The 15483-nt window shown below is 48.7% G+C and overlaps 1 protein-coding gene across 19 annotated transcripts in view; it reads left to right on the forward strand.

Moving 5' to 3' along the window:
• Window positions 1-15483, forward strand: part of CACNA1C (calcium voltage-gated channel subunit alpha1 C) — a 596360-nt gene that overhangs the window by 442200 nt on the left and 138677 nt on the right. For 11 of the 19 annotated variants that reach the window (XM_046654484.1, XM_046654423.1, XM_046654475.1 and 8 more), the window contains exon 10: window positions 14722-14796. The exons of the other annotated variants lie outside the window; for them this stretch is intronic. In XM_046654484.1, the coding sequence (XP_046510440.1) occupies window positions 14722-14796 (75 nt within the window). The remainder of the gene's footprint in view (window positions 1-14721; window positions 14797-15483) is intronic. 19 annotated transcript variants of the gene reach the window in all.

Here is a 15483-nt window from a genome sequence, read left to right on the forward strand (position 1 = left end):
CTGAGCCCTGGAAGCAAGCTGGTTCTTCCAGAGCCCTTCCTGGAACCTGTGTGCACTCTGTCCCCCCTGCCTACAAAGCCCGGCTCCACCACCTGTTTTAGGAACTGCCCTCACTCCAAAACCCACCTGAGGCATCCCCTCCCTTTCTAACTTCCCTACCCTCACCACCTGCCTCCTCTCCTCAGGCCCTCCTTTGTGTTCCCAGGAGACCTAGTCCATGCCTGCAGAATAGTGCTTATTGTACATGATCTGTTGTATCGGTTTATCCATCTTATACCATCTGCTGGGTTGTGCACCTCATAAGGGTGGGAATTTTTGTACTTCCAGCACCAGCACAGAGCCTGGCAAATAGGCAGTCAGTGAATATTTTTTGGAAAAGGAGTGGGAAATTAAGGGAGAAATGGGGTCTTGTACTAGAGGTCTTTGGAATTCTGCCGTTAGGAACAGATGACTTGGGCTGGCCTCGTCACTATGTCAGATCTACAACCTGATGGGGCCAGATCCGGTCCAGCAGAGGACATGTAATGAATCAGACACACAAGCTGATTTTTCATCTTCCATTTCTTGTCTATCAACAGTTCTTTCCAACTTCTGGGAGGAGACAGGACTATTCCACAGCATCTTTCTTTGTGTACTCACCTCTTCTCCCCTTTCTTCTTCAAATATATCCAGAGAAGCGTCGGAAATATCCTTATTTTATTTCTGTCTCAACGAGGCCAGCTAGCCAGCTAAACATGGCAGTCGGGAAATGGTTAAGAGAATACCAAGAATAAATTCCTAGCTGCCTCTTTAGAACCGGAAAGCTGAACACGTTTAAGACTTGAAAAGGTCAACTCTCTTCCAGGCGGCAGAGGTTTGATTTCATCCATTATGTGGTCTTTGGCCTAATGCTTACTTCATTCACTGGCTGCGATCGAGATTTATGGAGTAAATGTTATCACAAGCTGAGACTTGATGAGATCTCAACTGTATCTCCTGGATGTAGTGGAAAGTAACATTTTGGCAATAAACGGAGAACAACATCTAATTTGTAAATTCCTCTTTCCGTTGCTAAGTTTAATCAGATCAGTGAAACTGAAGGGAATTGTTGATGACCAGAAATTATTTTCCATGCCTTCATCTGGCCAGGAAACATTACTCCTAATGGAAATGGCATGTTGCTCTGGCAATGGTAGCGGATGACATTTGTCATTAGACTAACCCAATTGTTGCATATTAAAAAATATGTTTAGACCAAAATCTATTTAAAACCAAACTGGCACCGAGGCCCCATATCACCCTGTTACTAGTGTCACTGGTTCATAGAAGCAAAAACATTATTTCCAAATAAGCTGCAAGAGTCTGTAACAGTGGCCATCCTAAGAGGCCATGTGATTTCATGTTGACTCCAGTGAAACATCCAGAGTAAAACTAGATGGACCAGCATGGGGCCCAGTTGTGGTCACAAATAACCTTTTCTGATGTGGCAGAGCGCAAGTGAAGGGAGCAGAACACAATCTCTGGCAGGTCCTTGGTTTAGTTTAGGGTTAAAAAAAAAAGGGGGGGATTAAAGAGGCACAAAAGGAGGTTAATGTGGCTATCTTTTGTCCAGCTGTGCTTAAATATTTTTTCATGATTAATCATCGTCAAAGATTTTTACAAGTTGTCTTCTCACAAGCTTTTAAGGATTTCCAGGGCAGAGACCAAGTCATGGGTAAGTTACTGTTGGCACACAGTAGGAACTTTATGAATATTTCTTGATGAAAATGACAGCAATGATAAAGACATCTGGGAAGTTGATGGCCCTGAAGGGAACATGGTTGGCTGCAGCCATCCTTGGGGACTGGCCCTGAGAACACGTATATCATTACCAATAAGTGGTCCAGATGACCTTTTAGATGCGAAGCTGGTGATCCTCAGGGTCTTCTCTTTGGCCTGCATTCTGCTTTTTCATTCCTCACTTAGTATATACAGTGTCCAGGCATTCTACGCAATGACAGCTACCACGTATTAAGCACCTCCTCCAATTTATATGATCTTTAATCCTCACTCAATCCTCCAAGATTGGTATTATTATCTCCATTTTTTTAGCTGAGAAAGATGAGGTTCAGATAATTTGCCCAAGCCCAGAGAGCCAATAGGAAGCTTGGCCAGGACTCACACCCAGGTCTGTGTGACTCTAGAAATCGCGTCTTTCTCTTTTGTCAGGTAGGAAAGAGGTGAGCACAAAGAATAAGGCAGCCCCCCCGAAATGCCTGGGAAAGGGAAGGGAAGAGGAGGGGAAGGAAGAGCTGGGAAGGGAGTCGGGAGAGCTGATCTAGTGTCAGCCCTAATACCAGCTGGCTCTGTGACCTCTCTGGGCCTCAGTTTCCTTCTCTGTCAAAGTAATACCCAAATAATCTCTAGTTTTCTATAAATCCTTGAGCATTCTCATCTCTTGGAGCCCCTCTGGCTCTGTCTTTATCTTTGAGTCCTGTATTCCAGAACTGAGGATGGCTGGGCCAGGGAGAGAATGTCCTCATTTTGCAGACACTGGCTCTCCCCATCTTGGCTGGGCAGCAGGTGGCTCCAAGAGAGAAAGTGTCCTCTGCGTAAGAACTTTGGACAGCTCTCTCCAGCATCCGGCAGCTGACCTCCCCAAGGCCCATACTCTTCTGCTCTTTCCCCAGAGCCAACATCCTGATAACCTTGAGAGCATCCAACAGGACAATCTCGGCGCCGAAAGGTGTCCCGGAGGCTCTTTCCTGCTTCCCTCATGTCCCCATCTATGCGTGAAACTCCTCTACAGCATCTCCAGTAGTCTTCCCCCCTTTTCTTGAACACTCTGTGGAAGGGACTCACTGGGTCTCAAGAAACCCCTTCCATTTTTGTGCGACTCCAGTGGTTAGAAAATTCTTTCTCCCCCTGAGCTGACACCTGCTGCTGTTTAACTTCCACACACTGGTGTGAGGTGTCATGGGTGCAACAGCATCCTCGCAATGACGCTGTTAACTGACCTCACCTGGGTGATTAGTCACTCTAATTGCTTCTCTGTCTCTGCTCCCCTCCTGCCTTGCATTTCCATGAGGGGTGTGCTTTTTTTGAGACCATTGCCCACCTCTTCTCCTCAGTCCTCCCAGTAACCTAGGAGGGAAGCACGGAGCTGTGAAAACAAAGTGCCCTTCCCAAATGCTGACTCAGTGCCGGGGAGACCCTGGAACTCAGGACGCCTGACTCTGGCATATACAGTTTCCACAAAACCTCTCTGCTGGCTTCTCTCCTTCTCATACCCACAGCCCACCACTGCACCAGTGCTGACCTCTGTGCTTGGTCCCTCCCATCTGCCAGGAGGCGCACTCTCCCACAGTATTACCGGAATAAAAAAAAGGCCACTGTCTCCTTTCTGCTTTCCCTACATCAGGCAAATAACCTATCTTCACATCTTTTTAGCTAAGCATCAGATACGGATTTCTCCTGCAATGCAAGAAGCAAAAGCAATAGAGTTACTTGAATCTGCCCAAGGTCCCCATGCCCCACTGTACAGGCCCACCAACACCTGCTCACCATTCACTCCACATGATCAGCAATCCCCTTCCTTACCCGGAAAGTCTGTTCCATACCCCACCCACCACGACCGTGACTCCATCGGAAAATTAGACCCTCTGTGTCCCTCCTTCCTTCTGGGTTTCCTGGGCCACTGAGCCCATGTTCTGTGAGCATGAATCCTCACAGAATCCAGGAATTAGAAGGGGAGTGGGAACCGAGAGGTAGCACCAGACCCCGGGCAGTAAGGCCCAGGTGAACCCACGGTTGGGCCCCCCATTTAAAGTTGCTTTCTGGAGTATTAGCATTCCCACTTCCTGCCAGCCCCTCCAGGCCTTTTGCTTGTTGGAGACAGTGGTCCCTGTCCTCTAGGTTTCAAAAACGATTTCTCACGGCTGGCCTGGTGGCGTAGTGGTTAAGTCCGCATGCTCTGCTTCAGTGGCCTAGGGTTCACTGGTTCAGATCCTGGGCACAGACCTACACACTGCTCATCAAGCCATGCTGTGGTGGCATCCCACATACAAAATAGAGGAAGGCTGGCACAGATGTTTGAACTAATATCTGTGCCAGTTCTTTTTGCTTCCTCAAGCAAAAAGAGGAAGATTAGCAACAGATGTTAGCTCAGGGCCAATCTTCCTCACCAAAAAAGAAGAAGAAGAAAGAAAAAAAAAAACATTTTTCTCCTCTAAAGGAAGAACGGTCAGCCTCTCCAGCAAGCCCAACTCTCCTGAGAAATTAGGGAAGAGTTCTAAGATTAGGGAAAGAGGGAGGAGGGATGAAGGGTGAATTATACCTTTGATTCAGATTCAGTCTTGAGAGGAAGAATCTGGAGGGAGAGGCTGCTCAGTAGAATAGTAAAAGTGACATTGTCCAGCATTGACATCTATCTGTTGTCTTGCACATTTGGTTTGGGGTCTGTTTTTTCTTCTCTGTGCCTGGCTCAGAATCACCCCAGCTGCTGTGGGCATGAGCAAACCGCTGCCCACCAGGGGCCACGTCTTTGCCCTTCCCTGAAATAGCACAGGAGGGAGGAAGGAGCCTTGAGTGGGGGGCTGACTGTGCGCATTCCAGCCCTGCTCTGACGGAACAGAGAGGGAATGAAACAGTGCTGACCGTGGCCCCATCCCAGAGATGCTCACTCCACCCCCTCTCTGAGGGGGAAGAAGAAGCAGCAGAAGAAAGCTGAAGGGGCGTGCGCTCTAGAGCCCGGTGTTTGTGCACCACTCTGTGCCTCCAGCAGAAGTTCCCAGCCCTGCAGCGCTTCCCAGCTGGTTTCCCAGGGCAGCCAGCTTGGTGCCACCGAAGGTGCCATGCTCTCAAAAGCTTCGGGGAAAGGAAAGAACAGGAGAGTAAAGCAGAAGAGGGCAGGTGGAGTTGCGAGGTGGGCCAGGCGAGCCTCGCCTGCATTCGTGAGCGAGAGTCAGAGGTGCTAGCAGGGAGCAGGAAGCAATGGGGGAGACCTGCCCCTGCGGGCTCTGCTCGCTGCAGCCTCTCTCCTCACCTGCGAACTGCCGCCCCGCGGCTGCGGGTTAGAGGGGGCGACTGCATGGGTGCTGCACCCTCTGCTAACGAGCAGAAAAGACCGGTGCGCACCAGAGCCCTGAACCACACGGAGCCACGGGATGAAGCATGCGTGGGCCTGCACAGTGCCACGAGGCTACACGAGAGCACTGGGGCTTGCAGGGAGGGGGTCTCCGCATGTGGACAAGCCCACCCAGCAGCTCTACCCCCGGCTGCTGCCGCTCTTCGAAGGTGGTCCTGAGGTTTGAGCGTCTGCCCTGAAAGGGCCTGACTGCCCCAGGGGAGGGGAGCACTGCCTCCCGGGGCGGCCGGGAGCCATGGGCCTAGAAGCATGTGAAGAGATCCTGCTGCAGGGCCTCTCAGTGGAAGATGTGGGCGATTCAGGTAGCAAGATAGACCAAGGACCATCCTCACCAAGGCGAGGAGGAGAAAGACAACAGCCAGCACCCAGCAGGCAGAGTTGGAAGATCAGTGAAAGGAAAGGACTCGCTGCAGAAGGGGCCAAGCTGACTGATGGCCTGGCAGCTGCCCGTAAACTCACTCATGAAAAATGGGGCTGAGGAGGCACCGTGGGCTTGGAGCTAAAGGGACTCACCTCACGTAGACACCACTGACGGAGGCAGCCTAGAAATTTAAGGCAGCAGTTTCCTTGCCTGCTGGAAGGGAAGGCCTAGCTGAGACCCTTCCGCAGAAGTACAGCTCCTTGCTCGTGACGGCCCTCCTCTGTGGGCATCTGCGTCCTTCAGGGTCGTGCTGGGCCTCCTTGCAGGAAATCTCACCTGGGCCAAAATTATCTTGAGCAGCAGAAAGCAGCAAAGGGGAGACAGAGCCCAAGAGAAAATGAGAAAATGAGAGTGCATCGTGAGCTCCATGTGGCTGTTGTAAACAGCAAAGAACAGGGCACAAAGTACAAAACTCATCCACAATGGAGCTTTTGAGTCCCAGACAAGGGAGGGAGCCCTGGCCTGTGCTCAGCTATAATGACCAAGGGTGGGCTTTCAGCCTCTCCATGATGTGAGTAAATGATGAGTGAGAAAAGGAGGCAGCACTGAGTGGTGGAAAGAGGACTGGACCTCTGCCACTAACTAGCTGTGTGACCCTGGGCATGTCACTAACCCTCTCTGGACCTTAACATTCTCACCTATAAAATGAAGGGCTGGCTTACCCCTTCTAGTCCAGCGTTGCAGGTATGATTCAGACCTCCATTTTGCAGTGGGGAGCTAAGCCACAGAGAAGTGGAGTAACACGTCTGTGGTCACACAGGGTTCAAGCTCGGGCCACGTGACTGCAGAGCCCAGGCTCCTAACCATGCCACTCTGCTTCCTGTCCCCCTTCTTTGCCCAGAAGAGTTGCAGGGAGGCCCTGGGCGAGATTAAAAGTGAGCAGATTCTCCCCAAGACCTCCACCTGCACTTTCTGTCCTTCTCCTCCTGCTGGTGCCCTGAACACATCCTCAGACTCTCCTGTCCTCTCTCGTGGTTAGGAATTCACCCGATCTGCACAATGGCTAACAGAGAGACTTAGCATAATACCTCCCCGGGCTCCAGTGCTGGACCGTATTAGCTGCTTGCTTTGAATAAGCAGCTTAATTCTCTAAGCCTCAATTTCCTGATCTGTAAAATGGGGAAATATAATGGGGACGTATAATCCTTCATAGGGTTTCTTTTGAGGCTTGAATCAGTTAATATACATAAAGTACATGGAGGGATAGCCAGCGTATAGGGAAGGAAGAAAAAAGCAAGCTGTTATTAAGATAGAATGGCTGATATTATTCTTATGCATCCGAAGGGTGTTTGCACTCCAAGGGGACAAGGCCTCAATGTGAAGGAATGACATCACTGCACTGGGTTGGAGAGGGATTGGGGGCACAGTCATTCCGTGTCCCTTTCATATGATACCGCACGGGGGACCACCTACTGCTGAGCCTGGCCTTGGGAACTAGAACAGTGTTCTCTCTCCAACCTAGAAGTCGTCTTGTACCTAAAAGAACTGGCTTCCAGAGGAGTCCTAATCCACATCTAGAAACCCCTGTCTCGTCCCTAGTGGTTGTGCTGAGCTGTTTTCCCTCGGGGGTGACCCCTCCTGTGTGATCGGATGTCCCACGCTGCCCTGGCAGCCCTAGTGCAGGTAGGCAGGTGTGAGAAAGGGTGGGGACCTGTGTCAAAGCTCAGACGTTTGTGTGAGGCAGCTGAGCGTCCTTCTCTGCCTCCCCCTGCCACTGCCCACCGCCCCCGACGCCCCTGATAACTGAGGCGGCCGACTCAGTGGCGCCGTGATCATGGAGAGAAATTTTCTGCTTGGCAGCGCTGGGCATTTATGAGCTGCTGTGAGCACAGCGACCCTGGTTTTCTTCTCTGGATTATGGTTTCAGACCAAGGGCAGGCATTTCTGCCTCCTCCCAGTTTATAGCAGTAATAATAATGATTATGATGGCACATCGTGCTTATATTGTGCCTTTTTAATAAGGCCACTTTGTTTGGCTTCTTAATATTTAATCCTGTTTTATATTTACTTTCTGATGGCTTAAAATCAGCCAGGTTTTAATAGCTTATGTGGAGAAAGCCACGCTGGGCCTGGGCCGACAGGAAGTTGAGAAGGCCCTGCAGCCTGCTGGCGCTTGTCTCCGTGACCTTGCCACCCAGGCAGCCTGCCATAGCTGGGTCCCCTTCTGCTTCCTGTCTCACCATCTCTGTCCTCTTTTTTTCTACTTTTCTCCTTTTCTATTCCCTCTCTTTCTTTCTCTTAGAAGAGACCTGTAATTCATCATCTAGATTAGTTTGTTCATGTGAGAGATAAAGACAATGAGGCCCAAGTCCTCATGTGACTTGTCAAGGCTTTGGAGCTAGTTAGTAGCAAGGCCAAGGCAAGGACCATCTTTGGCATTTCCTAGACTCACAGTACTGGGGAGGTTCCTACGACTCTGAGTCTGGTGAAGACGTTCTATAAAGAGTTCCTGCACCCATCAGCTTGCGACTCCATGTGGCCATGTGCTTGATCTATTAAACTATAGAAAAATAGTAAGGAATAAGTTTGCAAGTTATGTTTTTTCTGCAAGAGAAAATTAAATTAGATGGAATGCAACATAGTTCCTCCCCAGAGAGTCTCCTGGGGTAGTAACCATAACCAGAATGGTCAACTCTGTTCTGCTCTGGGACTAATGCAATCCTGCTGAAACACCCTACTTTACTAGTTCTTGTCCATAATTAATCCTGCAGATACGTATTTGAGCAAAGTTATTCTGGAGGTTGCCTGATGTAGCCAGGAAGTGCTGGACTCAAGGCCAGTCATTCTCTGCCATTTACTAGCTCTCACCTGCGACAACTAACTTCAGCTTTGGGGCTATTGTTTCACCTGACGATGGGAGAATACTTCCCACTTGCGTGCACGGGGTGGGGGGGGATGGGGGGGTGGGTATTGGTCAGGGTCCCAACAGAAAACAGAGACTCATAAACTGGGTGATCCAAGGAGAGGTTAATGAAGATGCAGGGGGAGTTTAAGGAGGTCAACAAGGGATAGATAGTGCGGTACCTGGGGTGGCACTCATGGGAGCTGTTACCGCTACAAGCCTGAAGCGACGAGGTGAGGAAGCAGTTTTCAGGAGTCAGAGAGGGTGGTTATGAGGAGAGGGTCATTGATCAGACTTGTGCATTCAGCACCAAGACGCAGCCAGTCTGCACCAACCCTGTGTGCAGGCGCCAGGAGAGTGAATACTCCAGCCTCCCTCTCCTCAGGCCACAGGGACTTCCTGCTGGCGCTTCCTATTGGCCAACCCAGTGGGAAGCCCGAGCATAGGAGAGCTTGTTGGTGTAGTTTCCAAAGGTCAGCCTCCTGGAGTGCAGGGCGTGGCGGGGAGGGATGGAGAGGCATCTGCAGGGCAGACCCTCCAGATGTCCGGCATTCAGGAATATCCTTAAAGCTCCATGAAGGTACAAAGTGTTGTTATTATAGTTCCTTATCTAATACCACTAGGATCTGAAAGGGAGTCCAGAGAATTCTAACATAATATCTCTGGCCTTGAGAAAGTTATAATTTAGTTAGGGAGATAAACCTAATACTTATATAGCAAACTATAAGCAAAACATTAAAATTAGTTGATAATATTAGCAAATACTCATAGCACTTACCATTTTACAAAGTTATTTTATAAATATTATTTCACTTGATCTTTACCACAAACTCTTGAAATAAAAATAGTATCACTATTTTCTTTTTACACATGAGGAAACCGGGGCTCAGAAAGGTTAAAAAACTTACCCAGAGTTACACAGCTATGAGACGGTGGAACTGAAACTTGAATTCAGGTTTTTATTGAAAATTCTCCCAGATTCCAGGGTTCTAGGAGTTTGGAAGAGGGGACTCAGTGGCAGTGGGTGGTCCCAGAAGCCTCCACGAACTAGAACTGGGCTTCCGGGGAAGAATGAGATTGGAATAGTTCAGGGGTCAGCACACGTTTCTTCTAAAGGGCCAGGCAGCAAATATTTTAGGTATTGCGGGCCACTGAGAACCTTGACTGCTGCTGTTCAACTCCCCTGGTGCAGGGGGAAGGCAGCCACAGATAATATGCACACAAATGGCATGGCTGGGCTCCGGTGGAACTTTATGTACGAAAACAGGTGACAGTCTGGATCTGGCCCAAGGTTGTAGTTTGCTGACCCCTGGAAAACGTACAGGGAGGTGGACAGGCACTCCAGGGAGCAGGTAGTATATATGACATCATAAATACAAAGGCCAGAGGTTGGAGTAATGGTGGCCCATTCAGGGGACAATGAGGAAGGCAGCCCAACTTGGGCAGAGAGTTTCTGTGGGAAGGAACAGGAAATAGGATGAGTAGGTAGTGTCTTAGTCAACTAGGGCTGCTGGTGAAGTACCGCAGACCGGGCGACTTAAGGTACAGAAATGGTTTTCTCCCAGTTCTCGAGGCTGGATGTTTGAGATCAAGGTGTCGACAGGGTTGGTTCCTTCTGAGAGCCATGAGGGAAGGGTCTGCTCCAGGTCTTTTTCTTTGGCTTGTAGATGGCCGTCTTCGTGTCATCTTCCCTCTGTGCGTGTCTGTGTCCAAGTGTCTTCTTCTGATAAGGACACCCATCCTGTTGGATTAGAGCCCACCCTGGTGACCTCATTGTAATCTAGTCACCTCTTTAAAGACTCTGTTTCCCAACAGCCACACCCTGAGGGACAGGGGTAGGACTTCAGCACCCGGGGTCCTGAGGGGCACGTGTAACAGACAGGATGGAGCCAGATCACAGGAGTTTAGATCCCACACCAGAGATGATGAGATAGGAAGTCAGGAATCCTTCTGCTTGTCAGCCATAACTCTGATTAGTACTTTCAGAAAATGAACACTAATTATACCACTCATATGCAAAAAACGTAATGAAATGGGCACCTGGCCAAGTAAATGACAAAGTAATTCTTCATTTCCATCCATGGAAAGCCTGGGCAATTGGATCCTGGCAGTCTGGCTGACCCAGGATTCAGCCCATTGGCTCCATATGGCACTCTGCAGGACGGGGGAAGTTCAGGTGGGATGAGAAATGCCTTCAGCTCCTTTAGCTTCTGACACCCCAGCTACTGCCTGCATGTCTGGCCCTGAGGTACCAACCCTCTTCCAACAAGAGGAGATAAAAGATTGACAGCAATTGAAGAGTTCTCTGCCCTTGGGTAGTGAGGCTACCAGCTAAGCTCCAGAATGAAGCCTGGGCATTTTCTCAGCAAGTCTCACAAGAGGCCAGCCATTCCTGCTGCTGATGGTCATGACAGGACATCACAGAGCCCCGTCCCCACAACAACGTCAAAGCTGTTTTGGGTGACCAAAGCTTTCAGAACTAGGCAGATTTCTGCCTCTCTCCCCAAGTTCATTCTTCGCTCCCTCACATGGAGCTTTGCTCTAATGCCACTCAGTCAATCATGCTGCATAGAAAGGCTGAGGCAGAGGCCTCAGGAGCAAGGCCAGGTGTTCTATGTGAGGTGGTTCTCTGCATCTCTCCACGCAGCCTCAGGGTTGGGAAAGGAGGGAGGGAGGGAAGGAAAAGGGAGTGAAGAAAGGAATGCCTATGAAGATTTCGCTTACTGTTTTCTTTGTGGATTTACTGATAAATAACCTTAGTGATTTCTTTTTTCTTTATCAAAACCAAAGTAGCTCTTACTCTCCAACCTTTGCCAGAGCCCCTTCTAGAGTCATTTTTTTATTCATGTGGATGAGTTCGGCCATCTTTGGGCACACATATTGCATAAATGTTTGTGTCATGATGGCTAATTGAGATCTAATTTCTCTTCCCGGAAACCATGAGTGTTACCCAACTGGAACATCCTGGAGCAGATTCACCATGTGGAGATTTGTTTTAAGCAATGTAAGGAACTGCCCGGAGCCAGTCGTTGGTTGTAAAGTGAGGATCGTGTGCCAGGAGTCTTCCCTGTCTCTGTTGACCACAGCTGCGGGAAGGCTGACCAGCTGAGCTGTGCAGCCATGCTTTCAAAGCACTGCCTGTTGTTTAATGGGGGATCCCCAAATTTTAGTGAATAAACCCTTAGAGGGTTTGCAAACCCAAATATCCCAGGGCATACTAGTCTTCACAACAGCCAGATCTAGTGCTCCTCCTCCAGCATGGTTCATGTAATTGCCAGTTTCAGGAGATTATCCCATGGTGGAAGTGGCTTATCATAATCCCCCCAGTATCTGAACAACTGCTCCCCAAGCAGATCAGGGGAGGCATCGGTTGCTGTGAGACAATAACCGTGCATCTCTCTTCAGACATGGAAATTGTCCTACTAAGCGCCATTCATGCAAGTTGCCACCAAGAATAGCTGTTTTGGGGAGAGAAGACATTAATTCAAGGAGGTAATCAGTTGTTGGCAAGACAGAGCCTATACAACTCATGGTAGCCGTTGGTGATAACACCGAAAGTGTGATTATGTTATCCCCACCTGCAATGGCAGCTGTTAATTACTCTTTCAGGAAAATCTCCTTTTCTTTTGGAATCTTCTCAGCAGAATCCAAGGGGCAGGACAGCCCAAAGACCCATATTTGATTCACAGTACCTGGTAACAGTGAAGTTAGAAAGTCAGAAAACTAGCTTCCTCTCTAGCTTTCTTCATAAATCCATTCAGTGAAGTGTGTTTCATGCCACAGAGCCTGTGTTCTCATGGCATCTTCTGTAGGTGAGCAGACTGCTCTCAGGGCTTCCAGGAGGAGGTTGCCTTTAGAGAAGAGGTGACCTTGAGCATCTGGGTTCCTTGCCATCTTTCTGCCTTAGCTTCCAACCAATTCATCATCTAAGTGGCCAGAGAAGGAGTCAGGCTCTCCAACTCACCCACAGAATCAGTATCCAGCATTTATAATTCTCAACTTTCAACAATCTGGGCATCCAGTTTCTAAGAAGGAATCCATGTCTGTCTCTCTAGGACAGCAAGTCCTATAAAGAATCAGCTACGATCCTACTGTCTAATCCCTTAGTAATAGGAATGCAAACTGCATCCCACCCATCTGATTCCCTCAGGTGCTTAAGGGACAAGTGATCACAAATTAATAGGCACTAGTATATTACTATACTGCTCCTTCCAGGTGAGATATTTTCATTTCAGCAACAAATCTTTAGATATTTGACTTGACCCAAAATAGCAGATCTAGTGGAGACTGCTGCCCACCATCAAGAGAGATGATTTAGATGCTCTTCAAATCACTCTCCACACAGGTGGCTGCCAACTTTGCCCACATGAAAGACGAGCCCTGGCCAAAGTCAGTTATACATTCAACAGCCATGTTTTTATGGAGCTCTTTCTATTGTTTTTAAAGTTATCATACAGCCATTTCTGAAATTGAACAAGATGGGACAATATTGATACCAATGCCAAAAGCTGGATAATGCGTCTGTATAAAAGGTTCCGGTGTCCGGGGCCTTCCGTCGCTGGCCAGGGCTCTCATCCCCCCAGGCGACCACATGACTAGACCGAAACTTGGTGACCGGCAGCCTCATGTCTGCCCTTTACATCTCCGGATAAAGACCACTCACTATGACAGGCTCATTTTAGTGACTGTCATTCTAAACGGAGACAGACCTTTGTCTAGAAGAGAAATTTGAACCATTCCAGCTCCTAACTTTCAGGGCTATTTCATATAGGACTTTTGAGAAGTGAAAAAAATGATACTGGGAGTGACGTTGCTGTCTATTCCAAGCCCTGTATTTTAAAGATGTGTGTTTGGGGACACAGCCCTTCACAAAGGTTAAAAATACAGCTGGCCCTTTTCTACTGTGAAGTAGTCTCCAGAGCTCTCACTGACAAGAAGCACTCAGGGCTGTTCATTAGAGGCGATCTGAGTTCCAGGAGAAGAGAGGGAAGTAAAGAAGCACCTAAAATTCGGGGTGACCTTCCCTTCATGCCCCTTCCTGGAGCTGAAGGGGCCGCCTCCCCGTTCCTCGTCAGGCACATGCTTCCCTTCGTGAGTGGGAACAGATTTCCCACCTCATTAACAAATTGGAACTATGCCTGACTCACCACCCGTCCCCAGCACCCTCCATAGGGGCCTGGCAGGGGCGTAGTTAATGCTAGTTCTACGAGATGAAGTGGGAAAAGTCCATTTCTCAGGAATTAGCTAAAGCATTTGACGTCCAGAACTTGAAGTTCATTGCAGAATACAGAGGTCCCCTCTTCCATTCGCAGTAACAATTGTCTTTACACTTGCCAGCACCCTCCTCTCCAACTGTAGCTCAGACCCAAGGGATGCTTACAGAATTCTTCTCCCTTTTATACAAACCTCCTCAAAAGACCACTTGTTGACAGGGGCAAGCCCAGTGGCACAGCGGTTAGGTGCGCACGTTCCGCTTCGGCAGCCCAGGGTTCACCAGTTCCGATCGAGGGTGTGGACACGGCACCGCTTGGCACGCTATGCTGTGGTAGGCATCCCATGTATAAAGTAGAGGAAGATGGGCACGGATGTTAGCTCAGGGCCAGTCTTCCTCAGCAAAAAGAGGAGGATTGGCAGTAGTTAGCTCAGGGCTAATCTTCCTCAAAAAAAAAAAAAAAAGACCACCCATTGACAGGCATTTGAGCAACTTCTTTCCCTGTTTAAACTGATGAAAAGCAGATGCATAGATGTTTGGGACGTGGTCAGGCCTGAGGCACCAGGTGGAACTTTATTAAATGGAATTGAATGATTGGACAAAGGGGCAAGGAGGTCAATGGATTGTTTTCTACCTGCAAGTAAGTTGTGAGGGAGCCCTTGAATCCACTTCAGATGGGGGAGACGTCAACTCACCTGGGCACTGAGTGGGTGGAGGGGGACACCAATGCTGTGGTTTGACTTTAGCAGATGCCCCATTTGAGCCTGTAAAATCGGTGCCTCCTCAAGGAGACAGCAGGGGTGAGTGTGGCCCCGCAGGAAGTCCTCTCCTCAAAGTCACTAACCAGTCTACGAGTGTAGACTGGAACCTCTACTGGAGTAATTTCTTCTCCCCAGGGTCCATTATTTGTTTTGTGTTGTTAATTTATGTGACTTGGGGTTTTTGTTCTATTTTGTTATGTTTTCTTATATGTTTTGGAATATTGCTTTTTATAATTTTTTGAGTTTATTTTTGGAGATGAAAATGGCTGTTCCACGTGAAAGCTGAGTTCCTTGTTTCTTTCTTTTGCCCATGGCTGACTGCATGCTCTCTGTTGATGTCTTGTTCCTGGTTCTTGACACTGACCATCTTGTCTGTGAAAGGAGGCGCTCCAGTGGGCTTGCTTGACCAGAAGAAAGGGAAGTTTGCTTGGTTTAGTCACTCCACAGAAACCCATGGTAATGTTCCCCTGTGCTCTGTGTGTGTAAGTGTGTGCTGGTACGTACCGCACTGCACGGGAGGGTATTTTTCTTGATGGCTTGTGATGCTGTGTGTGTGTGTGTATATGTGTTTGTATGTATGTGTAGTTTTTGTGAGGGGATGGCAATCTGTCCCACTCAAAGCCACTGTCTTGTCGTCTCTTCATATGTATAAAGTCAGCGGATGTGACACTCAGAAGCAGCTATTCCTTGATAGAAGCTTTCCTTTGCATAGTGCCAGTCGAGATTTTCACTGTAAATGCCAGCTTGGCATGGTATAGGCAGTGCCTTTATTTAGAAGATTACATGTTTCCTTCTAATGCCCAGGCCTGCCCACTCCTACTTTGGTTGTCCTTCCAAGCCTAGCGCCACTGCCATCACACCACTCCACTAGCACATAAGGGGCTCTTTGGGAGCAAAGTGTCGCAAAGTCAGATGGCTTTTTATACACAGCTGAACTCTTTAAACAATGTTGCCTGAAGAGTTAAAGGCACGTTAGGCCAGAGATGGCTGGAGACAGATGGATTGAAAGACCAAAGGCATTTTAGTGTTATGACTTCTTCCTTAGTATGGATGGCACAAGGAACCCTGGCAAACTCTGAAGGTTTCGTCTTCCCAACTCCCAGTGCCAAAACCATCCCTAAAGTCTGGTCTCTCCCACCAGCT

Source organism: Equus quagga, chromosome 1 (assembly GCF_021613505.1).
Source record: "Equus quagga isolate Etosha38 chromosome 1, UCLA_HA_Equagga_1.0, whole genome shotgun sequence".
Classification (NCBI taxonomy): domain Eukaryota; kingdom Metazoa; phylum Chordata; class Mammalia; order Perissodactyla; family Equidae; genus Equus; species Equus quagga.